This window comes from Phyllobates terribilis, unplaced genomic scaffold, assembly GCF_046119375.1.
Source record: "Phyllobates terribilis strain yellow unplaced genomic scaffold, ASM4611937v1 Scaffold_4__5_contigs__length_816908805, whole genome shotgun sequence".
Taxonomy (NCBI): domain Eukaryota; kingdom Metazoa; phylum Chordata; class Amphibia; order Anura; family Dendrobatidae; genus Phyllobates; species Phyllobates terribilis.
In genome coordinates, this window is record NW_027362764.1 from 584,198,840 (window position 1) to 584,226,722 (window position 27,883).

At 49.6% G+C, this 27,883-nt stretch overlaps 1 protein-coding gene across 1 annotated transcript; it reads right to left on the reverse strand.

Annotated features, from left to right (window-relative positions):
* Positions 1 to 665: 665 nt before the first annotated feature.
* On the reverse strand, positions 666 to 27,883 carry LOC141264691 (histamine H3 receptor-like). The gene is made up of 4 exons (XM_073676955.1): positions 27,763 to 27,883; positions 3,728 to 3,943; positions 1,968 to 2,134; positions 666 to 1,424 (listed from the first exon to the last, which is right to left on the reverse strand). Exons 1-4 carry the CDS (start codon positions 27,881 to 27,883, stop codon positions 666 to 668), a joined length of 1,263 nt encoding a protein of 420 aa, XP_073533056.1.

A 27,883-nucleotide genomic window follows, 5' to 3' on the forward strand; every position in this document is an offset into this window, starting at 1 on the left:
TAAAGATTTATTAATTGCAATGTAATTTTGGGATTCAGACTAACCCTTTAAGATGTGGTTTATGCCATATCAACACATCAATGTGGTTTGTAAGAAAGCCAATACCACAATCTTTAGTCAATAGGTCACCAGTAGCAGTTAAACAAACAGGGACAAAAAGGTGTACTTGCAGTGTTTTTAAAGTGTTTGTTTCATAAAGTATTTATTGAATGTGAAGCTACAGTGATACAGAGGGTACAATATCACATATACAAAGAGAATGTCAAGGTAGTTGCATAGATGCAACAGTTTTTAAAAATAAAGCTTGTACATATGGAAGAAATGAGAATAACATAATACAATACCAAAAGGTACCTGTAACGAAAGGGGGAACATACAGTAGTAAAAGGCAATGGGAGAGGTGCAAATATCAAAAACGTAGCAAATGTATAAATCTTTGGATTTTGTTCTAAAAATTCTGCACTTTTATTGAACGTCCACCATATATAACTCTTCTATAGAGTTTTTATAGCTTTTTTTTTATAGCTGTTTAATTACAGATTTATTTATTCAAGCGCATCACAGTCCACCTTCTCCGAAACAGAACTATTCTGTCTGAAAGGCACAAATAACTAGACAATTGTTCTGTACCCCAGAACGAAGGTCTTGTACTTATAGAACAAGAATTATTTGATATTTTTTGCATACTTGGAAATTACTTTGATAAAAGCTGTCCTAAAACTTGAATGGCACAAAGGGTAAAGAATGGGATTAATTGAGGAGTTAATCCACAGCAACCAAAATGTAATTTCATACCAATATGATGCAATACAGTAATCATGGCAGGCAGCCCGAATGGTCATAAGAAGTGAGTAAGGAGCCCAACAAATACAGAAGACACAAACAAGAATAAACAAAGATTTGGCAATTTTTTTGTCATGGGATAATTTAACAATATGAATATTACTTTGTGATGTACTGACACTTTGTGATCTATTAGGTTTTGTCTTCTTAGAATATAAGTGAGAAAACGACTTAGCAACTATTTCAAGTTTTGGTAATCTTAAACCATTTTGATCACTGTGAATAAACCCTTCTGGTACAGTGTACGGTATTTGAAAGATTTCTTCTTCACTTGAGCAAATTGCGAATATGGAAGATTCCCTTTTCTTTTTGCTTCGTATCTTAATATTCCAATAGATGCTCAGGTTAAAAAAAGAAATGCTTAACAGAGGAAGTAAAAAGTCAAAAGAAGAAGCCACGAGTAGAAAGTGCCAGCTGTTGTAGTATGAAGGGAGACAGAGGTCCTCGGCAAAGGAGTTGTTACTATCAAAATAGTCCCAGAGAAGAATAGCTGGGCTGTATAAGAGAGATGACAGTATCCAGACTGCAGCCATCTTCAGTACTGTCTTGTAATGTTGTTGCCGCTGAGTGTGATATACAACCTAAACAATAGAAGACAAGAAAATGTACACATATACTGTATGATAGGCATTATTTTCTGCAGCAAAATCCAGAGTGATGGCAGGAAAAATGCTGCGTTAAATGTGCATTTTCGCCCTGTTTTCATCTAAATTTTTGATCAGTTTCTACAATAAATGTGTCTGGGTAAAAAAGGCAGCAAAAACTCTAAAAGATTTGACATACTGCAGATTTTATTAAATCGCTTTAAGGGTTCCAATCCGAAAGGAAAAAATAAGTGCTTCTTTAAGTTCCACAGTAAAATCAAGTTTATTTTTATAAATTGGATTGATCCCTTCCTTATCTATACTGAAAATGTTGGGCTTCTGTGCCATCAAAAATGTTCTGCCCTAGAGGGAAGTGGTTGGAGAGGACACAATCACCCACACACACCCCAAGGAACCTGTGTTCTTGTGTTTAGAATCTCCTCGGTCTGTGCGATCCTTACTCGCCTATTGTGTATAAGTTATAACAGCTATTAACATAAAGCAACGTTATATTAAAATAATGAATAGGAGAATACTTACAGCCATAGTGACAGCCAGAAATCGATCATAGCTAATAAGAACAACATTGAAGGCTGAAGCTGTGCACATCAGATTGTCGATGACCAGCCACAGCTTGCAGATGAGTTTTCCTAGTATCCATTTGCCAGTGAAGATGTAAGGTACATACAATGGAATACAAAATGCTCCTGTGAAGAGACTCACCTATTAATACTAATGATGGTGCCAGGAAAAGGCTCTGTTCATATCTCATCAGAGCCATAAGGCAGAGATATACTCCAAATAAAGGCTTCTAGTTCCCCTCTATAGGAACTTGAGCACAATTTTAAAAAATAAACATCATATGCTATACATGTTTTTGCTGTGGCCACTGAATATGACATAAGTAAAATTGCATCTACAGTAGTTAACAATGAGTATGCCAATGTGTGCCTGTTTAATGGAGGCTCTTGTAGTTAGTGCATACACCACTGGCGGACACAGACAGAAGAGGGCCCTGTGCAGGAGCAATATATGGGCCCTTTACAGTCCAGTAGCTCATCATAATGCATAATTCCACATGTTTTGGAGGTGGAAATGGGCCCCCTTACCTCTTGTGCCCCTGTGCGACTGCACAGGTTTCACCAATGGTATGTCCGTCCCTGGCATACACCAAAAGTCGGTACATAACAAGATGTAGACAGAGCCTAGGACTCACTGTAAGACTAAATACACATACAGAATTTTAGTTTTGTTATAAAGTTAAAAAAATATGCAGTACAGCTAGTAAATAGACATTATGATCCATTGTTTGGAGCCTGCATACTGCATTAAATAGAAGCCATGAATCTACTGAGATTATCCCCGTAATTTGGCATCTAGAAGAAAAGGTAACAATTTTTACTCACAGATTGATACAGGAAAACATCTACAGTATATACCCCTCTATGAAAATAGAAGCACAGAGAGGTACAACATGGACTGACAGACTATAACTGATTCATCCATGTCCCACAGATCCCTAGTACTTATTTTTATTTTAACCCCATAGGCCAAATTGTCGTAGCTGTTGGCGCTGGAATCGGCAAGTGTGGAGGGGACTCAGGAGCTCAGCTTCAATCCCTACTGTTAACAATTTAAGCTTGTGAATCTCTGAGAGCAGTAATTATATGAAGTGGACTCGGCTGTTCATGCACTGATGGGTTATCATGGTATCCAAAAAAATCCACTCTATCAAAATATAAAATTAATTAACTCATGCAGTACACGCCGAACAGAAAAAGAAACAAAACTCCAAAATTTTACTTTTTCAGTCACCATTCCTCCCTACAAAAAATACAATAAAAAGTAATCAAAATATTGTATGCACACCCTACAAAAAGGTACAATGTTCTCACCTTAGAGGACCCCTCAATCCCATACCAGTTGTTACAGCCATAGTTCTGCTACAGTTATAGTCCTCCTATAGCCATAGTTCTGCTACAGCTATAGTCCTCCAACCGCCATAGTTCTGCTACAATTAATTATAGTCCTCCTACTGTCATAGTTCTGCTACAGCTATAGTCCTCCAACCGCCATAGTTCTGCTACAATTAATTATAGTCCTCCTACTGTCATAGTTCTGCTACAGCTATAGTCCTCCTACCGCCATAGTTCTGCTACAGCTATAATCCTCTTACTGCCATAGTTCTGCTACAGCTATAGTTCCAGCCATAAGATAATAAACAAAAACATATATATGCATATATATATATACATATATATATATATATATATATATATATACACGTATATAAAACTCACCTATGAAAAAGTCACAAATAGCTAAATTTAAAAGGAATAAGTTACTCCTGCTCCGAAGCCGCTTGTCTTCTATGAAACATGCAATGACAAGACTGTTGCCTGCAACAGTGATGAAAATGAAAAGAGAGATCAACATAATTATGAGAATAGTTACACCTTGTGCCATTTCATCAATCTCAAAAGATGAGTTTGTAAAACTGATACCAGTAAGATTTCCTGAAAAAATTAACATTGATTTCATCTTGAAATGAGAATATAGGTAAATAGTGTTGCATGGAGGTGTGAAGGACAGATGTGTGCCTCAATGATCAATTACCTATGCTGCAGCACGCGGCAATATATATAGGTATGGTAGAATATTCCTATGGGGGAGTCTCCATTCTCAGGATCTTATAGTGTCGGGTAGCTACTTACAACCCCCTTACATAGGTATGATATTATGTAACTGTTCAAAATAAGTGCTTAGATTTTCTTTTTACTTTAGATTTATGTGCACATTTATTAGATGCACTGACATTGTAAGAAACAAAATAAAGAAATAAAATTAAATGAAATCCATGGACAATCTGTACTCCCAGAAGAACAAACATATTACCTTCTATGTGAAACACATGGAAAATTTACATTCCCAAAAGTATTTTGATTTTGAAAGCAATTTTCCACTTTTTATAATGAAATCTTTATTATTAGGGTCTTCATCATTTTATCATATATGAAACTAAAATGATTTCACCTAGTTTGAATTGTACACTTTCTGAATGTGTAATTATACCAGCCTGCAACTTAACAAAATCTTAATATTATACAATTTTATATCAGTGACGAAGAATAATATTCAATATCTGATAATATGAAACAATTTTCTTAAGGACTTGTTCAGATGTAGTGTTTTTGCTGTGTGTTTTTTATGCAGAAAAAACAGCGTAGTACAGTAGTAGCAAAAGCAATGAGATTTCTAAGATCTCATTCACAAGGTGTGTTTTTTGAGCTACGTTGTGTTTTTTTTTTAATTTTTAAACCACAGCGTCAATTCTCTTCGTCCTTTTGCTGTGATTTTTTTGCCCTATCAATTGAATGCATAAAAAGGTATGAAAAATGCATAAAAAATGTGTGTATTGCACTCAGTTTTTACTGCAAAGGATCTGCCTTTATTTATGCAGAAAAACTCTTTGTGAACATATGAATGTAGAAAGGTTGAATTATACATTTTTTGAATGTGTAATTATACCAACTGTGGTAGATCAGCTCACTTAGCTGCACTCGGAGGAAGACACAGGAACGCTGTCTCTTTAAATTTCTTGTTGGTTTCTTAGAATGCAGCATAAACCAACATAGAATTTATCAAAGTAAACATGGCTCTTTGGGCAAAACAGGAAAACAAAACTAAGTGGCAATACAAAGCATAGTCCTTATAGTAGCAGGGATCCGCCCGCTCAGGGTTTAGCAAATGGCTCAGGTTAGCACAACACCACCTCTCTGGAGCTAGCCTCTCCACACATACTGAACACTGAATATGGAGATTTGGAGAACAATCTCCAATCCGCTCTATGGTTGTTCTCAAAAAACTAGTTCTTAAAATGGCTGCTTAACCCCTCACAGCACTTGGTGTGCTGGAGCAAAGCTTATGGGTTTCAAATCACTGAAGCTAATAGCCTCAGTGAAACATACCTCCCCTCCAGCTCTCTGCCAATTACTTTTTCATATATCCCCCCTCTGCTTAACCGGTTTCCGACCGCCCACTGTACATAAACATCGGCGCTGCCTGGGCTCTGTGCAGCGCTGACGTTTAAAAACGGTGGGTGGTCCCGCAGCGCTCAGGACCCCCAGGGTCCTGCAAGCGCTGCGGTGCCGGTTCAGAGCGATAGCTCTTGTAGCGTCGGCGTCCCTGCCTCCTGCTAGCCAGGGACGCCGTTCCGCTCACCTCTCCGCTCCGTGCCCGGCGGCTTCCTCCCGCTCTGCTGGCAGCGCGCTCTGCTTCCCGGCCTCTCTTAAAGGGGCCGCGCACGCCGTCCTAAGGAGTCCCCGGCCAATGGCAGGAGGACTTCACCATATATAAGGCACCTCCTCCAAAATGGAGGTGCCCGAGCAATGTTGTTGCAAAGCCTTTCAACTCTGCTTCAGCCCTCAGGTCCCGTTACCAGTTACCTGCCAGTCACCTGCCAGATTCCTGCTTGATACCTGCCTGATACCTGCCTGATATCTGCTTACCTGCTTGCTATCCTGTGGTCCGACAGTCTGCCTACCAGCACCTGCCAGTCTGTCTATGGATCAGTCCGCCTGCGGACCAGGAAGTACCTGCCAGATACCTGCCTGCCTGTCCAGAGACTCTTACTCGCTCACCTGGGAGCGCTCACCTGCTACCTGCCTGCTAGCCTATCTGGAGGCTTAGCCGTCACTTGCTGTGACCACCTGCCTGTCCAGAGACTCTTGCCCGCTCACCTGGGAGCGCTCACCTGCTACCTGCCTGCTAGCCTACCTGGAGGCTCTGCCGCCACTTGCTGTGACCACCTGCTTGTCCAGAGACTCTTGCCCGCTCACCTGGGAGCGCTCACCTGCTACCTGCCTGCTAGCCTACCTGGAGGCTCTGCCGTCACTTGCCGTGACCACCTGCCTGTCCAGAGACTCTTGCCCGCTCACCTGGGAGCGCTCACCTGCTACCTGCCTGCTAGCCTATCTAGAGACTCTTTCCCTGCTGTCACTTGCCGTGACCACCTGCCCGTGTAGAGACTCTTACCCTGCTGTCACTTGCCGTGACCACCTGCCCGTCTAGAGACTCTTACCCCGCTGTCACTTGCCGTGAGCACCTGCCCGTCTAGAGACTCTTACCCTGCTGTCACTTGCCGTGACCACCCGCCTGTCAAGAGACTGTTCCCGTCACGTGCCGTGACTTCCTGCCCTTCTACCCAGAGACTGTCCCTGTCACTTGCCGTGACTACCTGCCCGCCTTCCCTGGGAGCCACCCGCTTCCTTACAAGGACTGCCCCCTTGTATAGTTGCTCAGAGGTTCCACCTCCCAGACCCGTTACAGAAACTCTCCACAAGTGACCCAATTTTGGAAACTAAACCCCTCGAATGGAAGAAGCACCATATTAGAGTTCAGATTTTGCTGAAATGGTTTGAAGGTGCTATGTCACATTGGCAGAGGTCCTGAGGTTCCACAACAGCAGATTCCACCCGCTTCCTTACAAGGACTGCCCCTTTGTATAGTTGCTCAGAGGTTCCACCTCCCAGACCCGTTACAGCTCTGACATGTGGCATCATGGGGACCTGATTGGATCAGGTCCCCATGATGTTAACCTGTTCCTATCTTCTAGATGCCGCGATCCATAGTGATCCCGGCATTTAAAAGATAGTGACAGCCGGTGGTCGGCGATCGGGACCCCCCCACTTAGCAGCGACAGGGATCCCGGTGCTGTGACCTCTGACATCATCGAGACCTGATTGGCTCAGGTCTCGATGATGTCAGCGTCACACTAGCCAATCAGAGAGATCACTAGGGAAGTTTGTTTTAGCAACAAACTTTCCCGGGCGATCTGGCTGATAAATACATTGTTTCTCCTCGGATCTCAGCGAGAGAGCAGAGGAGAATCAGTGTGACAAGAGCTGTCAGCCTTGCCACTGTAAAAGTGAAACAAAAAAAATCAAAAAAGAAAGTAAGAGTTAGGTTAGGGTTAGTCAGTCCTGTCAGTCAGTCCTGTCAGATCAGTCCGTCCTGTCAGTCAGTCAGTCCTGTCAGATCAGTCAGTCCTGTCAGTCAGTCAGTCCTGTCAGATCAGTCAGTCCTGTCAGTCAGTCAGTCCTGTCAGATCAGTCAGTCCAGTCAGTCAGATCAGTCAGTCCTGTCAGTCAGTCAGTCCAGTCAGATCAGTCAGTCCTGTCAGTCAGTCTTGTCAGTCCGGTCAGTCCAGTCCGGTCCCGTCTGTTCAGTCCGGTCCGTTCAGTCCGGTCCGTTCAGTCCAGTCAAAAAATATAAAAATAAAATGGCCCATCAGACTTATACCGCAGAGGAGGTGTATGCCCTGCTGTGTTCTGACACTGATGACAGAGCAATCTCAGATGGAGATGTGGATTTTGAGGGCTTTAGTAGCGGCGACACTGAGAGCTCAGAAATGAGCAGTGATTCTGGTCCATCCTCAAGCCCAAGGACCAGTACAGCAATAGGGGCAAATAGCGCTACTGGAGAAACGTCTCCAAATCAGGGAACACTGCCCAGTACAAGCGCTGTCCCTGCTACTAGTGAATTGGCGCACGCCAGTGTACAAGGGGCTTTGCCACATGATCTAGCATTTCCCAGATGGGAGGCTTCGGATTCGGCTGCTCCATTCAGCCCTGATTTCAACGCCATTCCTGGTATAAATGTGGAGGTGGAAGATTTTGGACCAATTCATTTTTTTAATTTGTTTTTTACAGACAGCTTGCTAGAGCATATTGTCATGCAAACAAATTTATACGCATCCCAATTCATAAGCCAGAATCCCCGATGTTACTATGCTAGGGCAAATTTATGGACACCAACTAATGTCCCGGAAATAAAAAAATTTTAGGACTTACATTTGCCATGGGGCTTGTTAAAAAACCGAGCATTCGATCCTACTGGTCCAACCACCCTGTTCAAGCCACCCCTATGTTTTCAGTCGTTCTTACTAGGACCCGTTATGAAATGCTCATGCGGTTTTGGCATTTTAACGACAATAGTCAATGCCTGCCCAGAAATGCCCCAGAACATGACAGGTTATATAAAATTAGACCCATCATTGAAAATTTGTCAGAAAAATTCTTAAGGCTCTACACTCCAACACAAAATATTTCTATAGATGAGTCCCTTGTAAAATTCAAAGGAAGACTGCACCTCAAGCAATTTATCCCATCTAAAAGGGCAAGGTTTGGAATAAAGATCTATAAAATGTGCGAAAGTTCAACCAGATACACATCCGCTTTTCGCATATATGAGGGGAAAGATAGCCAACTAAACCCACCAGGATGCCCTACTTATCTGGGGATGACGCACCCCCTGGGCCATGTTCAGGGGATACCCGGAGCCGGATCTGGGTAGGGGTAGTAGTCCTTGTGGCGGTGACCCGGTCCGTGCCCAGGGTGTCAAACTAAGTGGCAGTCTATGGCAGTAGATGTTAACTTGATCGACTACGCCACCCGTTGAGTGCGGCTTTGAAGCCGCCGCTGCAGAACAGTCCACTGAGGCCAGGTGTATAAGGATGTGCAGCGTGGTGGTATAACCCCCAACGGGAGGGGTATGGCCTCAGGGCAGCAGGTGAAGATGATGGGGGTTGTGACGGTCAGTAAGAAGAGTCAGAGTCAGGAGATGCAGTTTCAGGGGTTTTACTCACAAGTGTTCTTCTCAGTCACTCTGGCCTTGAGTGACCACCCGAGCCGTGCTGCGTCCACCAGGTCCTGGACTCGGCTAACCCCCAGGCAGTTCTGAAGCGTGGTCCTGAGCTCCCTTCTCTCTCTCTGTCTCTGGCCGTTCCCACCAGGGATCCACCTTTGGCCGGCTCCCTCGGGTCTCTTAGTGGTCAAACCTCCTCTGGGTTCCCTGACCCTATGCTTGGTGTGCCTTTCTGGTGGATTTGGTGAGGGTCGTGGCAAATCTTGACCACGACCTCCGGTTCCTGGCTGAGGATAAGTGGCCTCCACCAGTTCGGGTTCCGGTACCCGTGTCCGCCAACCCTTCACCCTTTCTGGTCTGTTTCTGGGTTCTTGGGGTTTCCTCTGTCTTTCTCTCTGGGTCCTTCTTTCTCCTCTCTCCTCTGCAGGCTTAGCTCTGGAGCTGGGCCCAGCCGGAGCCACAGCTCCCTGTCAGCCCTCCTGGCTGAACTCCTCTGCTCTGCTCCTCAGGCTAAAAAGACCCTGTCCTAAGATGGTGCCCACCATATATACTCCCTCTATGTGTGAGCCCAGGTGACTAGCACCCAATGAGCTCCTAGCTTTACCCAGACTACTCCCCCTATCTGCCCCTACACTACTGGGATGTTCCACCCCCCTCCCACTCCAGCCAGGGACAGACGCTGTCGTACCTGCACATATACTGGTGGGAGTACCGTAGTTCTGTCCCCCGGAAATGGGATGTATGTAGTGCATGCAGCCTACTGAGCTCAGTCCCACACTCCATCCTTACCCGGGAGTGGAATACCACACCTCTGGAGTGAGGTGCAATACTCCTGTAGCAGCCGAATCCTCAGGGTGCTACATTCCCCCCTGGTAAATCACAGCACGTCCTCGGGCTGTAAAAGAGCAAAAACATAAAACATACAAGCTTTTTAAAGTGCACTACATATAAAATATATAAACAGTAACCTTCAATCATCCCTTTATGGGAGGTACTTCTCTTTTAAAATGTTACGGACACATCATAAAATAATATTAACTCTTTCATCATAATAAAACTTTTCATATAAAACATTTTTGACCTCTGGCCACTTGTGCAAATTGTGACCAGGTAAGTGCCACAGTCTCTGGTAGAAAAAACAGTTTCCTATAAAACCGGTAGGGGGCACTTTAGGAAGCGCAACTATATACAAGGGATATGGCCGCTCTCAGTCCTCGGCCAGTGGGGAAAAAGGGATGGCTGCTCACAGTCCTTAGCCTGTGGGGAGATGGGACACACTGGAACAGTTCACTGGTCCCAACGGGGACTATAATGGTAACAGTTATTGTACCTTCACGGGTAACTATTTACAGTGCTCCTACTGTACATCAGTGGCGACGTCCTCCTGCTCCTTCCTCCGTGTACCCTTCAGACCCGTCCGGGTCCTCTTGCTCCTCCTGACACCTCAGCTCTTTCTCTGTCAGTCGGTGTACATGAAGGGCATAGGGTCCTTTGGCACATTGGTGCCGGGTGAAGGTGACCTCATCACCCAGGTAAAGGTCACAACCTCTGTGTCCCTCCGGTAGGTGGGACTCGACATCTCTTCTGGTCACGAAGACGTCGCCGGGGGTGTGATGATCTCTGATGAAGCCCCAACCGTGCTGCAGTTGGAATTTGATTACAGTCCCGGTGGCACGGGGACCGTGGGCTGCACGGGGGTTCCTTCGGGTCCGGCTCTTTTGTTCTGCACTCTTTACTTGCAGCCGCTCCTCGCGGACCCGTCTCTCTCTCCGTTCTCGCTCAAAGACTTTCAACTGCTGGCGGCAGCACTCCGCACGCTCAGTTGCAGCCGCCCGGGTCTCTTGAGTGAACCCGATGAGGTCTCCTCCTGCGGGGTCCCACTCAAACTGCGCCTCCTCTAACGAGAGCGGGGTCATCTTGACGGGCGCCGGAACCGGGATTAGGGGCTCATCCAGGGGTCTTTCTTTCCGGAGTCGGGGATGGTAGTACTCCGGTGGTCACGCAAAGGGCTGCCCATCCGGGCAAGTGTGCTGGGCAAACAAGTCTTCACCCAGGTGCGGCACAGTGGAAGTTGAGGGCGCGGTGGTGGCAGCGGCGCCCGGGATCACTAGGCCTTGCGACCAGGCTTGGGGTACCCTGAAGGTAAAGGGCACCGTGAAGACGGCGGCGCCCGGGGGCACTCGGCCTTGCGACCAGGCCGGTGGCGTCTCCTGCTTGGCCGCGCTCAGGGTTGAGGCGCGTGACGTCACAGGGGGCGTGGTCGCGGCTCCTGCTTGGGGCCTAGTCTGGAGCGGTAGCGGTGCGGCAACGGGCACGATCAGTGGGACTTCGGGCTCTGCGACGGGGAGCGGGGGTAGGCTTACGGTGGCTGGGCTCGGGGTAGTAACGTCCCCTTTACTTGCCTCCGTCTCTTCAGCTCCCTCTGCGGCGTCGTCTCCGGCCTCCGTCCCTTCTGCATCCTCTTCAGGGGCAGGCGTGCTCCTCGTTGCGGGTGGTGTGCTCCGCTGGCGGGTTCCAGCCTGCTGGGCCATCTCCCTGCTCCACTCCATCAGCGTTTCTCGCTGCACTTGGGCCATCCTCCGTGCGAGGCCCTCCAGCGCGGTCTGTGCACGCTCCCGGTCTCGGGGAAGCTGTGCCAGGATCTCCACCAGGTCTTGTGGGGTGGTTGCTTGCATCAGGCTCCTGACCACAGGGTCGGTGCTGCCTGCCTCTCCCTCCATCTCCGGGTACGGCTCCTCCAGACTTCTCCAAGCTGCTCCCATCTTCTCTCTTTTGTTCTGTCTCCGCCCCCATTGAGGGCGGTCCTCGGGCAACTTGGTGATTGTCAGTTCCAGGGGCAGACCCCCCACGCTGATGGACATCTCAATCATTGCAGTCTCTGCTGGTGGGGGCGGTCTTCGTTTTTGGCGCCATTCTTGGTCCTGGCCCACGATGGGAGGTCGTCTCTTACCACCCTCTGGCACGCCCATAATGGCGTCCGCTCTGCCAGGGTGGGAAATCTTCTTAGATGGCGGGAATCGCTTCCCAGTGGCGGGAAACACTGCAGATGGCGGGAAAAGACTGCAGATGACGGGCAAATGGCGGGAACCGATCCGAGATGGCGTCCGATGGCGGGGACCCTCCGGAACCGGCGGGAGACTTCTTTTTGAGGTAAATGCGAACTTTTCTTCAGGCACGCAGTACCCGATGGTTGCGGGCACGTGATCCTGCCGACTACGCCAAAAGTTGACGCACCCCCTGGGCCATGTTCAGGGGATACCCGGAGCCGGATCTGGGTAGGGGTAGTAGTCCTTGTGGCGGTGACCCGGTCCGTGCCCAGGGTGTCAAACTAAGTGGCAGTCTATGGCAGTAGATGTTAACTTGATCGACTACGCCACCCGTTGAGTGCGGCTTTGAAGCCGCCGCTGCAGAACAGTCCACTGAGGCCAGGTGTATAAGGATGTGCAGCGTGGTGGTATAACCCCCAACGGGAGGGGTATGGCCTCAGGGCAGCAGGTGAAGATGATGGGGGTTGTGACGGTCAGTAAGAAGAGTCAGAGTCAGGAGATGCAGTTTCAGGGGTTTTACTCACAAGTGTTCTTCTCAGTCACTCTGGCCTTGAGTGACCACCTGAGCCGTGCTGCGTCCACCAGGTCCTGGACTCGGCTAACCCCCAGGCAGTTCTGAAGCGTGGTCCTGAGCTCCCTTCTCTCTCTCTGTCTCTGGCCGTTCCCACCAGGGATCCACCTTTGGCCGGCTCCCTCGGGTCTCTTAGTGGTCAAACCTCCTCTGGGTTCCCTGACCCTATGCTTGGTGTGCCTTTCTGGTGGATTTGGTGAGGGTCGTGGCAAATCTTGACCACGACCTCCGGTTCCTGGCTGAGGATAAGTGGCCTCCACCAGTTCGGGTTCCGGTACCCGTGTCCGCCAACCCTTCACCCTTTCTGGTCTGTTTCTGGGTTCTTGGGGTTCCCTCTGGCTTTCTCTCTGGGTCCTTCTTTCTCCTCTCTCCTCTGCAGGCTTAGCTCTGGAGCTGGGCCCAGCCGGAGCCACAGCTCCCTGTCAGCCCTCCTGGCTGAACTCCTCTGCTCTGCTCCTCAGGCTAAAAAGACCCTGTCCTAAGATGGTGCCCACCATATATACTCCCTCTATGTGTGAGCCCAGGTGACTAGCACCCAATGAGCTCCTAGCTTTACCCAGACTACTCCCCCTATCTGCCCCTACACTACTGGGATGTTCCACCCCCCTCCCACTCCAGCCAGGGACAGACGCTGTCGTACCTGCACATATACTGGTGGGAGTACCGTAGTTCTGTCCCCCGGAAATGGGATGTATGTAGTGCATGCAGCCTACTGAGCTCAGTCCCACACTCCATCCTTACCCGGGAGTGGAACACCACACCTCTGGAGTGAGGTGCAATACCCCTGTAGCAGCCGAATCCTCAGGGTGCTACAGGGACATCTGGAAAAATTGTTTGAGAGCTGATAAGTCCATTGTTTCAAAAAGGCTACAATCTATATGTGGACAATTATTACACCAGCATACCCCTATTTAAAAGTCTGGTTGAACACAACATCAGGGCTTGTGGGACCATCCGTAAAAACCGTCAGGGGTTTCCACAACCATTGGTCAACCAAAAGTTTCAAAAGAGGCAGTCAGGGGCTGTACGCAACGGAGAGCTGCTTGCCCTGAAATATAGGGGTAAGAGGGATATTTTTGTCCTCAGCTCGATCCACACAGATGCCACAAGCGCCACTGTAGAACTAGGATCCACCACTCCGAAGCAAAAACCTGTGTCAGTCATTGACTACAACAAACACATGGGGGGTGTGGACCTTGCAGACCAGGTTCTACAGCCATACCAGGTATCAAGAAAGTCCTATACCTGGTATAAAAAGTTGGTTATTTATTTGTTTCAGGTGGCCACATACAATTCTTTTGTGTTGTACAAAAAAGCAGGAAATTCAGACCCTTTTCTTGATTATCAAGAAAAGGTAATTGAAACTCTTGTTTTTCAAAGTGTTAGCCCCGCTCATCCATTAGAATCTGAGGATGTGAAAAGACTCACTGAGCGACATTTTATTGCACTTATTCCAGCAACGGAAACAAGAAGGAACCCCCAGAAAAGATGTCGTGTATGTACTAAGAGAGGAATGAGGCGTGATACCCGCTACTATTGCCCACAATGCCCATCATGGCCAGCCTTATGCGTCACTGACTGCTTTAAAATCTTCCACACAGAACCACGTTTTTAAACTGTAAAAATGTATCCCAATTTGTCATTCAAACATTTGGTTCATTTAGTGAATGACACATTTGAGTAGAGCTCACTTAATTTCCAGGGGTGGGGGTGGGGGGGTTCTCCAGAATCTAAACCTTCCATTGCGTGCTTGTTTCTGGAAATCATCCATTGAGTTAAAATGGTCACTAAACCCATAGATGAATTCCCAAAGGGGTGCCATTTCCAAAATGGGGTCACTTCAGGGGGGATTCTTTAGTTCTGGTACTTAGCGCCTCTGAAAAGTGCCAGAACAGCAGAATCTCCCCTGAAGTGACCCCATTTTGGAAATGACACCTCTCTGGGAATTCATCTATGGGTTTAGTGACCATTTACCTATCTACTTATTTTCCCACCACTAGATTAATTTATACAGAGGAGTAGATTGTAAAATTCAGTCACTTGTTGGGGGTTTCCTCTGTTTAGGCACCTCAGGGGCTCTCCAAATGCAACATGGCGTCCGCTATAGATTCCAGCCAAATTTCCATTCCAAAAGTCAAATGGCGCTCCTTACCTTCCGAGCCATGCCGTGTGCCCAAACAGTGGTTTTGCACCACATATGGGGTATCAGCGTGCTCAGGAGAAATTGCAAAACACATTTTGGGGTCCATTCTTTCTGGCTGCCCTTGTGAAAATTAAAAATTTGAGGCTAAAGTAGCAGTTTTGTGTTAAAAATGTGTTTTTTTATTTTCACACTTCAACATTATAAAATTCTGTGAAGCCCCTGGGGGTTCAAGGTGCTCAGCAGACATCTAGATGAGTTCCTTGAGGGGTCTAGTTTCCAAAATGGGGTCACTTGTTGGGGGTTTCCTCTGTTTAGGCACCCCAGGGGCTCTCCAAATGCAACATGGCGTCCGCTATCGATTCCAGCCAAATTTCCATTCCAAAAGTCATATGGCACTCCTTACCTTCCGAGCCATGCCGTGCGCCCAAACAGTGGTTTTGCACCACATATGGGGTATCAGCGTGCTCAGGAGAAATTGCAAAACACATTTTGGGGTCCATTTTTTCTGGCTGCCCTTGTGAAAATTAAAAATTTGAGGCTAAAGTAGCAGTTTTGTGTTAAAAATGTGTTTTTTTATTTTCACACTTCAACATTATAAAATTCTATGAAGCCCCTGGGGGTTCAAGGTGCTCACCACACATCTAGATAAGTTCCTTGATGGGTCTAGTTTCCAAAATGGGGTCACTTGTTGGGGGTTTCCTCTGTTTAGGCACCTCAGGGGCTCTCCAAATGCAACATGGCGTCCGCTATCGATTCCAGTCAAATTTCCATTCCAAAAGTCAAATGGCGCTCCTTACCTTTCGAGCCATGCCGTGCGCCCAAACAGTGACTTTGCACCACATATGGGGTATCAGCGTGCTCAGGAGAAATTGCACAACACATTTTGGGGTCCATTTTTTCTGGCTGCACTTGTGAAAATTACAAATTTGAGGTTAAAGTAGCAGTTTTGTGAAAAAAAGTTAAATGTTCATTGTTTTCTTCCACATTCCAAAAATTCCTGTGAAGCACCTGAAGGGTTAATAAACTTCTTGAATGTGGTTTTGAGCACCTTGAGGGGTGCAGTTTTTAGAATGGTATCACTTTTGGGTATTTTCTGTCATAAAGGCCCCTCAAAGTCACTTCAAATAAGATGTGGTCCCTAAAAAAATGTTTTTGTAAATTTTGTTGTAAAAATGAGAAATCGCTGGTCAACTTTTAACCCTTATAGCTTCCTAACAAAAAAAAATTTTGGTTCCAAAATTCTGCTGATGTGAAGTAGACATGGGGGAAATGTTATTTATTAACTATTTTGTGTGACTTATCTTTCTGATTTAAGGGCATGAAAATTCAAAGTTTGAAAATTGCAAAATTTTCAAAATTTTCGCCAAATTTCCGATTTTTTCACAAATAAACACAAGTAATATCGAAGAAATTTTACCACTATCATGAAGTACAATATGTCACGAAAAAACAGTCTCAGAATCAGGGGAATCCGTTGAAGTGTTCCAGAGTAATTACCTCATAAAGTGACAGTGGTCAGAATTGAAAAAATTGGCCCGGTCACGAAGGCAAAAGCAGGCTCTGGTGCGAAGTGGTTAAAGCTGGGGGTTTTGGCACCTTCACTCGCTAAACAGGGAAGTCCAGACAGGGCATCTACATTACCATGTGGTCTCCTGGACCTGTGCTCCACATGAAAACTAAAGTCCTGGAGCACTAGAAACCACCTAGTCACCCGGGCATTCTTCCCCCTCCTTTCCTTCATCCATCTCAAGGGCGCATGATCTGAAACTAACCTGAGCTTCCGGCCTAACAGATAGTACTTTAGAGTGTCAATTGCCCATTTGATGTGCAAGCACTCTTTCTCTACGATGGCATAGTTCTTTTCACAGAAGGAGAACTTTCTACTCAGGAATAGGATTGAATGTTCATCCCCATCTATTTCCTGAGACAACACAGCCCCCAAACCGACCTCAGAGGCATCTGTCTGAACCATGACCTCCTTAGGGAAATCAGGTGTGACCAAGACCGGCTGTTTACATAGGGCGAGCTTTAGCTCCTGGAATGCCATCTCCGCTTCAGAGGACTATTTGGCCATCGACATCTTCATACCCTTAAGAAGACCAGTCAAGGTGCGGCTATCATGTTGAAATTCGGGATAAATTGCCGATAGTATCCCACAATTCCGAGAAATGCCCGAACTTGTTTCTTGGAGTTCGGTTGCTGCCAATTTTGGATAGCCTCCACCTTATTTACTTGATGCTTTATTTCGCCCCTTCCGACGATGTAGGCCAAGTATTTTGCCTCTTCTTTTCCTATAGCACACTTCTTTGGGCTAATGGTAAACCCTGCCTTCCTCAGTGCATCCAGTACCGCCTGGAGCTTCTGTAGATGACTTACCCAATCTGGGCTGAAGATCACAATATCATCTAGGTAAGCAGCTTCATACTTTTTGTGAGAGGCTAGGATCCATGGCCCTCTGGAAGATAGCTGGGGCTCCCTGCAGACCGAATGGCATTTTGGTGTACTGAAAGCACCCATTGTTACGGAGTCGGGTGATGGAACCTTTGTGCTGCGGTGCAAGGAGGGACCAGAGGGGCGTAACTAGGTATCAACTCGGACTGACCAAGGCCGTATGGCGGCTCAATCGACTCTGTGACCAGGGAAGGATCGAGCAGAGGGACCAGGTGCTACTCTGGGGACCTACCTTGTATGAGAGCAGGTGACTCCCACGGGTCAGAAGGCAGGGACTGACCGGTACAGCAGATGAGCACGGCAGGCAGGCTGACAGGTGATCCGGGCAGACAGACTAGCAGGCACGGCAGGTAACCAGCAGGAGCCTCCAGGTAGGCTGACAGGTAGGCACGGCAGGTAACAGGCAGGAGCCTCTAGGTAGGCTGTCAGGCAGGTACAGCAAGTGACAGGCAGGAGCCTCTAGGTAGGCTGTCAGGCAGTCACGGCAAGTGACGGGCAGGAGCCTCTAGGTAGGCTGTCAGGCAGGCACGGCTGGAGACAGGCAGGAGCCTCTAGGTAGGCTGTCAGATGGTCACGGCAAGTGACGGGCAGGAGCCTCTAGGTAGGCTGTGAGGCATGCACGGCAGGTGCAGGCAGGAGCCTCCAGGTGACAGGCAAGTTCTCCAGGTAGACAGGCTAGCCTAGCCCATAGACAGACTGGCGGGTTTGACCGTAGGCAGACCGTCGGGCTGGAGAGTGTCCTTGGCAGGCGGAGGCAGGTAGCAGGTGAAGGCTCCGGATAAGCGGACTGGCCAAGCCCATAGACAGACTAGCGGACTGGGCTGTAAGCAGACTGTCGGGCTGGACTGGTAATCAGGCTGGCAGACTGGACTGATAGTCAGGCGGACTGGACTGGTAGTCAGACAGGCAGCAGGACCTGTGGGCTGAAGCAGAGTTTAGCATACAGAGCAACAACCTTGCACGGGCACCTCAATATTGGAGGAGGTGCCTTTTATAGGGGAAATCCTCCAGCCATTGGCCGGGGACATTTTAGGATGGCGCGTGCGGCCCCTTTAGAGGGAGGGAGCGCGCGCCCTAAGCACAGAGCCAGGGAAGCTGCGTGCACCAGCAGCAGCTGCAGGGAGGCCAGAGGACGCCGGAGCAGGACCGCGGCGGTAAGGGGAACAGCGTCTCTGCCGGACAGGAGGCAGGGATGCCGATGCTAAAGTACCCCCCCCCCCTTACGCCCCCTCTTTTTCAGGCCAGCAAGAAATTTTTTAAGGAGAAGCGGGGATTGGATGTTCTCCTTGGGTTCCCAATTTCTCTCCTCTGGGTCAAACCCCTTCCAATCCAACAGAAAAAAGGTTTTTCCTCTTACCCTCTTGGTGGCCAGAATGTTCTCTACCTCATAGACGTCCTCAGCGGAGACCGGAGCTGGGGAGGTACCTGGATTGTCAGAAAAAGAATTAAGCACAACTGGTTTGAGGAGAGATACGTGGAAGAAGTTGGGAATCCGTAAGGTGGCTGGGAGTTTTAACTTGTAGGCTACTGAGTTGATTTGCTTGAGGACTTCAAATAGACCGATGAACCGTGGACCCAACTTATAGGAGGGTATTTTGAGACGAACATGTTTGGAGGAGAGCCAAAGCTTGTCTCCCGGACAGAATAGAGGTGGATCCAGACATCTCTTATCAGCATGCTTCTTCATCCGCTCGGAGGATTGAAGAAGTGCGGATCTAGTGTCCTCCCAAATAGTGGAAAATTCGCTGACCAGAGACTCCGCGGCTGGGTTGTCTACTGAAGCGGAAACGGGAAACGGAATCCGGGGATGTCGACCGTAGGCCACAAAGAACGGGGACTTGGAAGAAGATTCGCTCTCATGGTTGTTGTAGGAGAACTCGGCCCATGGTAGGAGCGCCACCCAATCGGTATGGTGAGCGTTGACGAAGTGCCAGAGGTAGCTGGTAAGGATCTGGTTGATACGCTCCATTTGGCCATTGGACTGCAGATGGTAAGCAGAGGAGAAATCCAGGGTGACATCCAGCAGCTTACACGTAGCTCTCCAGAAGCGCGAAGTGAACTGGACCCCTCGATCAGACACAATGTGGAGGGGTAGGCCATGGAGACGAAAGATGTGATGGATGAAGTCCTTAGCCAGCACAGACGTAGACGGAAGATCAGGCAGAGGAATGAAGTGGGCCATTTTAGAAAAGCGGTCAGCGACCACCCAAATGATTGTACAACCAGCAGAAACAGGAAGATCCGTAATAAAGTCCATAGCAATGTGTTGCCATGGGGCAGCAGGTACGGGAAGAGGCAGGAGACGGCCAGCAGGAAGATGTCTGGGAACTTTGTTGCGGGCACAGGACGAACAGGCCGTGATGAAGTGTACCACATCCTGGCACAGGGTAGGCCACCAGTAATGCCGGGTAATGAGCAGGAAGGTCTTCTTCTGGCCAGCATGGCCGGCTAATTTGGATGAATGGCCCCAGAGAAGAACCTTTTTACGATCCGGAACGGCTACAAACGTCTTACCGGGTTGGAGACGAGACAGATCCAAGGGGGCCACATTCATCACTTTGGAGGGATCGATGATATGCATAGGCTCCTCCTCTTGATCGGAAGACAGGAAGGATCGGGACAAGGCATCTGCTTTAACGTTCTTGTCCGCCGGGCGGTAATGTAGGGTAAAGTTAAAGCGGTCAATGAACAAAGACCACCGGGCCTGACGCGGATTGAGTCTTTGGGCATTCTGTAGATATGCCAGGTTTTTGTGGTCAGTATAGATGACCACCGGGTGCAGAGTGCCCTCGAGCAGGTAACACCACTCCTCCAGCGCCAATTTTATGGCTAGCAGTTCTTGGTCTCCTATGGAGTAGTTGCGCTCAGACGAGGAGAAGAGCTTGGAGAAGAAGCCGCAGGTTACCATTCTCCCGGATGGAGATTTCTGGGTGAGCACCGCTCCGGCTCCAGAAGAGGAAGCATCAACCTCCAGAAAGAATTGTTTGTTGTTATCCGGACGGTGCAGCACAGGGGCAGAAGAGAAGGCTTGTTTTAAAGAGCGGAAGGCCTCCTCCGCTTCGGACGGCCATTCCTTAGGATTTGCTCCCTTACGTGTGAGCGCAGAGATGGGAGCAGTCCGGGAAGAGAAATGTGGGATGAAGAGACGATAATAGTTGGCGAAGCCCAGGAATCACTGAATCGCCTTCAACCCCTCCGGACGGGGCCATTTTAAGACGGCAGAGACCTTCTCCGGGTCAATCCGTAGACCTGTCTTAGAGATAATATAGCCCAGGAAAGGAAGAGAGGAATGCTCAAAGAGGCATTTCTCAAATTTTGCATAAAGGTGATTCTGCCTGAGCCTAAGCAGGACCTGACGAACATCCCTCCAATGTGTGGGAAGATCTGGAGAGAAGACCAAGATGTCGTCCGGGTACATCACCACGCAAGAATATAAGAGGTCACGGAAGATGTCATTAACTAATTCTTGGAAGACGGCGGGAGCATTACAGAGACCGAAGGGCATCACACGGTATTCATAGTGACCGTCCCAGGTATTGAATGCAGTCTTCCACTCGTCTCCTTGGCGGATCCGGACCAGGTTATACGCCCCACGAAGATCGAGCTTGGTGACTATCTTCGCGCCTTTAAGGCAGTCGAACAGCTCAGAGATGAGCGGCAGAGGATATTTGTTTTTGACAGTGATTTGGTTGAGTCCTCTATAATCGATACATGGACGTAGTGAACCATCTTTCTTTTTAACGAAGAAGAATCCGGCTCCAGCCGGGGAGGAAGATCTCCGGATGAATCCCCTAGCCAGATTTTCTTCGATGTACTCTGACATGGCCCGAGTTTCGGCCAACGACAACGGGTTGATACGCCCACAGGGTGGAGTGGCACCGGATATCAGGTCAATAGGGCAATCATATGGCCTATGGGGTGGCAGAGTCTCTGCCTCCTTCTTGTCGAAGACATCAGCATAGGACCAGTAGGGTGTCGGTAGACTGGGTAGATTAGTCGGAGTAGGTGGGGGTCGAGCCGGGCGAACCAGAATCAGAAAGGTCTCATGGCAATCCTGCCCCCAACGGAGCACCTCACCGGATTGCCAATTCAGAACGGGTTCATGTTTCTGTAGCCAGGGTAGACCTAGCAAAAGGGGGTGAGAGAGTCCAGAAAGCACATGGAAGGACATCCTCTCTGAGTGCAGCATTCCCACCTGCAGGATTACGGCCTCTGTGATGAGCAAGATGGTCACCGGAAGGAGTCTTCCATCCACGGAAGCGACTGCCAATGGTTCGGCCAGAGGTTTGGTAGGAATCTGATACTTCTCTACATGGGACTGGGATATGAGATTCCCAGCGGCTCCGGAATCCAGATGTGCGGTTTCAAAGAAGCGGTTCTCTCCACAGGAAATAGAGACGGATAAAGTCAAGGACGGAGAGGATTTACTTTTGCCTAGGACGACCTCTCCAAGCAGTCCTAGACACTGGAGTTTCCCAGCTTCACCAGGCAGGAAAGAATCGGGTGCTCCTTACTGCCGCAGTAGAAACAGCTTCCCTGGGCTCTGCATGTCTCTTGGCGAGATTTGACTATTTTGGTATGGTCGATCTGCATAGGTTCGGGCGAGCATGCCCGGGGAGTTGCAGGTTGGGAAGCAGGTTTCTGGAAAGCAGGAGCAAGACGAGGAAATCTTCTCTCCCGGGTAGTCTCCTTAGCACGTTCCAGGAAACTGATGTCAATCCGGGTTGCTAGTGACACCAGGTCATCTAGGGTGGTAGGAACGTCCCGGCCAGCTAACTCATCCTTGATCTGACCGGAAAGACCTTCCCAGAAGATGGATACCTGGGCCTCGTTGTTCCAGGCAAGCTCAGAAGCGAGGGTACGGAACTGTATAGCATACTGGTCCACAGTGAGACTTCCTTGGCGAAGACGTAGCAGAGAGGAGGCAGTAGAGTATTTTCGTCCAGGTTCATCGAAGACTTTCCGGAAAGCAGCGAGGAAAGACGATAGATCGGACACCAGGGGATCCCCTCTCTCCCACAGGGGGTTTAGCCAGGCCAATGCTTCTCCAGTGAGATGAGACATGATGAATGCCACCTTGGCCCAGTCGGAGATGAACTGGTGTGCCAGGAGTTCAAAGTGCAGGGAGCACTGGTTTATGAAACCCCGAGCTAAAGCGGGGTCGCCAGCAAAACGTGGGAGTGCCGAGAGCCGGGGTCCATAGCCGGATGCCATAATAGGACAGGGTTGCGGTGCCGCGGGAGCTGGCGCCGCTTGGCCAGAGGCGGACACAGATGGGGCGGACAATGCGCCTAGGCGACAGTTAACAGACCGCAGAAAGGACAGGACAGTCTCCTGTTGAACTCTCTGACGTAAGACCTCCTGGTGCAGGTCGAAGATCGCGGGGGTCTGGAGGTCACCGGGTTCCATGGCCCGCGCAAACTGTTACGGATCTGCAAGGAGGGACCAGAGTGGCGTAACTAGGTATCAACTCGGACCGACCAAGGCCGTACGGGGGCTCAATCGACTCCGTGACCAGGGAAGGACTGAGCAGAGGGACCAGGTGCTACTCTGGGGACTGACCTTGTATGAGAGCAGGTGATTCCCACGGGTCAGAAGGCAGGGACTGACCGGTACAGCAGATGAGCACGGCAGGCAGGCTGACGGGTGATCCGGGCAGACGGACTGGCAGGCATGGCAGGTAACCAGCAGGAGCCTCCAGGTAGGCTGTCAGGCAGGTACGGCAAGTGACAGGCAGGAGCCTCTAGGTAGGCTGTCAGGTGATCACGGCAAGTGACGGGCAGGAGCCTCTAGGTAGGCTGTCAGGCAGGCACGGCTGGAGACGGGCAGGAGCCTCTAGGTAGGCTGTCAGATGGTCACGGCAAGTGACGGGCAGGAGCCTCTAGGTAGGCTGTCAGGCATGCACGGCAGGTGCAGGCAGGAGCCTCCAGGTGACAGGCAAGTTCTCCAGGTAGGCAGGCTAGCCTAGCCCATAGACAGACTGGCGGGTTTGACCGTATCCAGACCGTCGGGCTGGAGAGTGTCCTTGGCAGGCAGAGACAGGTAGCAGGTGAAGGCTCCGGATAAGCGGACTGGCCAAGCCCATAGACAGACTAGCGGACTGGGCTGTAAGCAGACTGTCGGGCTGGACTGGTAATCAGGCTGGCAGACTGAACTGATAGTCAGATGGACTGGACTGGTAGTCAGACAGGCAGCAGGACCTGTGGGCTGAAGCAGAGTTTAGCATACAGAGCAACAACCTTGCATGGGCACCTCCATATTGGAGGAGGTGCCTTTTATAGGGGAAGTCCTCCAGCCATTGGCCGGGGACTTTTTAGGACGGCGCGCACGGCCCCTTTAAGAGGGAGGGAGCGCGCGCCCTAAGCACAGAGCCAGGGAAGCTGCGTGCACCAGCAGCAGCTGCAGGGAGGCCAGAGGACACTGGAGCAGGACCGCGGCAGTAAGGGGAACGGCGTCTCTGCCGGGCAGGAGGCAGAGACGCCGATGCTACAACCATCAGGAGTAGAGAAGGCAGTCTTCTCCTTGGCACTTGGGGACTAGAGAATTTTCCAGTACCCTTTCGTTAGTTCCAGGGTCGTGATATATCTGGCTGACCCTAGCATCTCAATAAGCTAATTGGCCCAGGGCATCGGATATGTGCCGAACTTTAACACCTCATTCAACTTCCTGTAGTCATTACAGAAACACCACTCTCCATCCGGCTTTGGCACAAGGACAATGGGGCTGGATCAGCCGCTTTTTGACTCCTCGATGACACCCACACTCAACATTCTCCTCACCTCCTTGGAGATCACTTTGTGGTGTGACGCCTCTTTTCGGAAGCCCCTGTTTACCCTGGGAGATGGGGGACTCGGAGCCGGGTCCTGTGATGTCGATGGGGTGCAGCCGTGGCCCGGACCCGCTCCGTGCCCAGGGCCATCACATTAAAAAGGATGGTACGGGCTTATCCGGGTTGAGTGACTGATTTTGACTACGCCACCTGTGGTACCTGGTGAAGGCCACCAGCGCTGCTGCAGTCCGCTGAGGCATGGTGTTATCGCAGCCGTCGTTGTTACTACTCCCCACGGGCGGAGCAGGGCCTCAGGGCAGAGAGACAGGATGGAGAGAGTTGTAGTCTAGAAAGCCTGCATAGTGCGGTGTAGCGCAGAATAAAGAGTCCGGAGGCCATAGGGGTGAACTTCCAAGGCTTTACTCACATGAGAGATGGCATAAGGAAGGCAACTCCCTGCTCCTCGCGGAGTTCTGCAGTCACCAGGAACGAGGGTCCGACAACCTCTGAGGAAGTCCAGTTTTCAATCAGGACCCCGCAACAGAGTGTTCCTAAGCTACAGACCGAGTGATTTCCTGTCTGTGTGTAGATAGGCCGGGTCTCCCTCTGAACCACCCTCAGAAATAGGGTACGAGTGGCAACTCTGCTCTTTCCGTCACCCGGTGGGATCCTCAGGGCCTACCGGGCTTCCCCGACCAGGACGTGGAGTAGCAAGGTCGGGTGTCGGGGCCGGTACCCCTCTTGCAGCCGGAATCCCTCTGAATAGATCAGAATAGCGAGGACAGCTGGCGTATACAGCTCTGTCTGCATCCTCCCTGGGATCCATTTGCGGTGGAGCTACACTCCTAAGCTCCGGGCCTTTTTGGTCATGGTCCTTGACCGGGTTGAGACATATGTTAACTGTAACCTGCCCCTCGGCCCAAGGCCAGTGCACGAGGGCCGTGTCTCCATCCGCTGCAGGTCCACACAGGATCCACGTTCAGGGTGGGAGATCACAATCAGAAGACCAAGAACCAAAAATGGCTTTTTCTTAAATATGAAATCTAAATTGTCACTAAAATGTGAGTCCTCCACTCTCACCCACTAAGTGGTTCCCCTAACTCTTGGTTCTCCAGTGTCTCGATGTAACCAGGAGGGCAGCACCTAGTGCATACTAGCCCCCTCTGGTGGAGAAATGTGGCGGTCGAACCCTCAGGGGCGCCATAGTGGCAGGCTTCGGGAGTCCGATACGGCTTTTGACTCACCCTCACATGCAGTTCAGTCAGGATTTCGTGCTCCACAACCAGCATACAAACTGGCAGCTTCAAAAACAGGTCCCCGTTTCACTGAAGCAGCTCTCGGCACTGTTGCTTCTGGGTCGGTGACAGTGTCTCTGCCACTGTGACATCCTCGACCCTGGCTTCAGGGTGGGCCCCCAGGCACATAGCTTCCACCGGTTCCCTGTCATGCCATGTTTGAGCAGGTTAATGTGGTATACCTGGTATGGTTTTCTTCTCCCTGGTTGGTGGACCTAATATTTGACGTCACTCAATTTTTCGACCACCTCGATGGGACCAACAACAACACCCAGTCTCCGGGGCTAAACTGTCTCAGTCTCGCCCACCGATTGTAGACCCTTGCCAGGGCCTCTCCTGCTTGAAAGAGGCTTTCCCTCACAATCGATATCACCCTTGCGATCTGGTCCTGCATCTGGGCCACATGCTCGATAATGCTCCAGTGGGGTGTAACCTCAGCTTCCCAGGTCTACTTTGCAATGTCCAGAAGTCCCCGAGGGTGCCGTCAATATAACAGCTCGAACGGCGAAAACCACATAGAGGCCTGGGCCTTCCTTAACCGAGAATAGCAGGTAGGGGAGTAGGCAATCCCAGTCTCGGCCATCCTTCTCCATGACTTTCTTGAGTATGGACTTTAGAGTCTTATTGAACCTCTCCACCAGGCCGTCCGTCTGTGGATAGTACACTGACGTCTTGAGTTGGGTAATCTGGAGAGCCTTACACAACTCCCTCATCACTTTAGACATAAAATGAGTCCTTTGGTCCATCAGGATCTCCTTTGGCAGACCTGTCTGGGAGAAAAAATGCACTAGCTCTCGGTCTATACTCCTGACAGAGCAGTTTCTCAGTGGTGCTGCCTCTGGGTATTGTGTCAAGTAGTCCATCACCACTAGAATGTATTGGTGCCCCCTTGCTGACTCATCCAGAGGCCTGACAAGGTCCATAGCAATCTGGACAAACGGGACCTCTATAATGGGCAACGGCACTAGGGGACTGCGGAAGTGGGATACTGGAGTAGTTAGCTGACAGGTAGGGCAAGACCGGCAGAAATGAACAATGTCTCGGTGACATCCAGGCCAGTAGAACCTCTGCAGGACCCACTCTTTGGTTTTGTCTACTCCGAGATGCCCACCGAAGACATGTGAATGGGCCAAATCTAACACCCTATGCCTAAGGACCTGGCACCAACAACTGCTCTATCACTTTCCCTCTTGGTTTAGTGACCAAATAAAGCAGCTCCTCATTTAATGTGAAATATGGGAATCTGGTGTCAGCTCCTGGCTCTTGAGCAACCCCATTGATCACAGTCACATTATCATATGCACTTTTCAATGTAAGGTCCTGCATTTGAGCAGTACCAAAATTCCCCCAGAAACCCCACACTCAGGAATCTCGGCCTCCTGGGTCACTGTTTTGTCGTCATCACCGGTAAGGGCACACACGGGGAACTCATACGCCTCCGACTGCTATGAGAATTCTTCATAGTGGCACCGGCTCCTGTCTGAGTCACCTGGTACCCATGACATTCCGCCATAAGTCCCAGAACAAGCAAAAGTCCCAACCTATAATCACCGGGTGTAGTAGGTCTTTAACAACTCTGAGCTCATGGAACTCAGCCCTACAGTTTGTTTCTATAGTCACTCTGGCAACAGGGTAGTCCTTGGCTTCCCTCTGAATACAGCAGACACCCACGTTTTTCCCAAGATCGACTGGTGGGGGAGTGTCGCCCGTATCAGAGTCACCAAACTCCCCGAGTCCAAAAGTCCCGACACCAGCACCCCATTTACTGTCATGGGACTTGACTGGGGCCCCTCACCAGGCTGATAGTCCACACTGCAGGCGGGGTAGGCATAGTACGAACAGCACCTTCCTAGGATGCAGTCCATCTGCTCGGAGGACATAGGACCGTGAGACCTTCAGCAGATCATGTCTTTCCCAGCGGCCTTTGGCAACCCCTCAGCAATCCCTTGGGACCTTGGACTTCTCCTAGCTGTGGCTCTATTACTCCTCTATAGAGGTTCTGGCTCCTTCTGGGTACCCCAGTATAGGGATGCCACACCACCTGGCTTCCTTAGGAAACTCTCAATGACCTGGTACCTCTCTATTAGGCCAACCAGGTCGTCCGCATTTCGGAGGTCCCCCTGGGCATCCCAGGTCTGCACGCCCCGGGGTGAGAGTGGATAAACCTGTCCATCACAACCCATTCTACAATCTGGGCTGAGGTGGAGGACTCTGCCTGTAACCACTCCTGTAAAAGATGCAAGAGATCAAACATTTGAGAACGAAGGGGTTTATCACCGCAATATGCCCAGTGGTGGACCCTTTCAGCTCGGACAGACATAGTCACCCCTAAGAGTGCTAGTATCTCAGTTTTTAACTTTGAATATTCCTGGGCATCCTATAAGTCAAGATCATAATAAGCCTTTTGAGGCTCACCATTCAGATAGGGGGCCAGGACCACCACCCACTGCTCCGGCGGCAGCTTTTCCTGCTCTGCTACCCTCTCTAACACAGTCAAAAACACCTCAACATCATCTCCTTGGGTCATTTTCTGCAT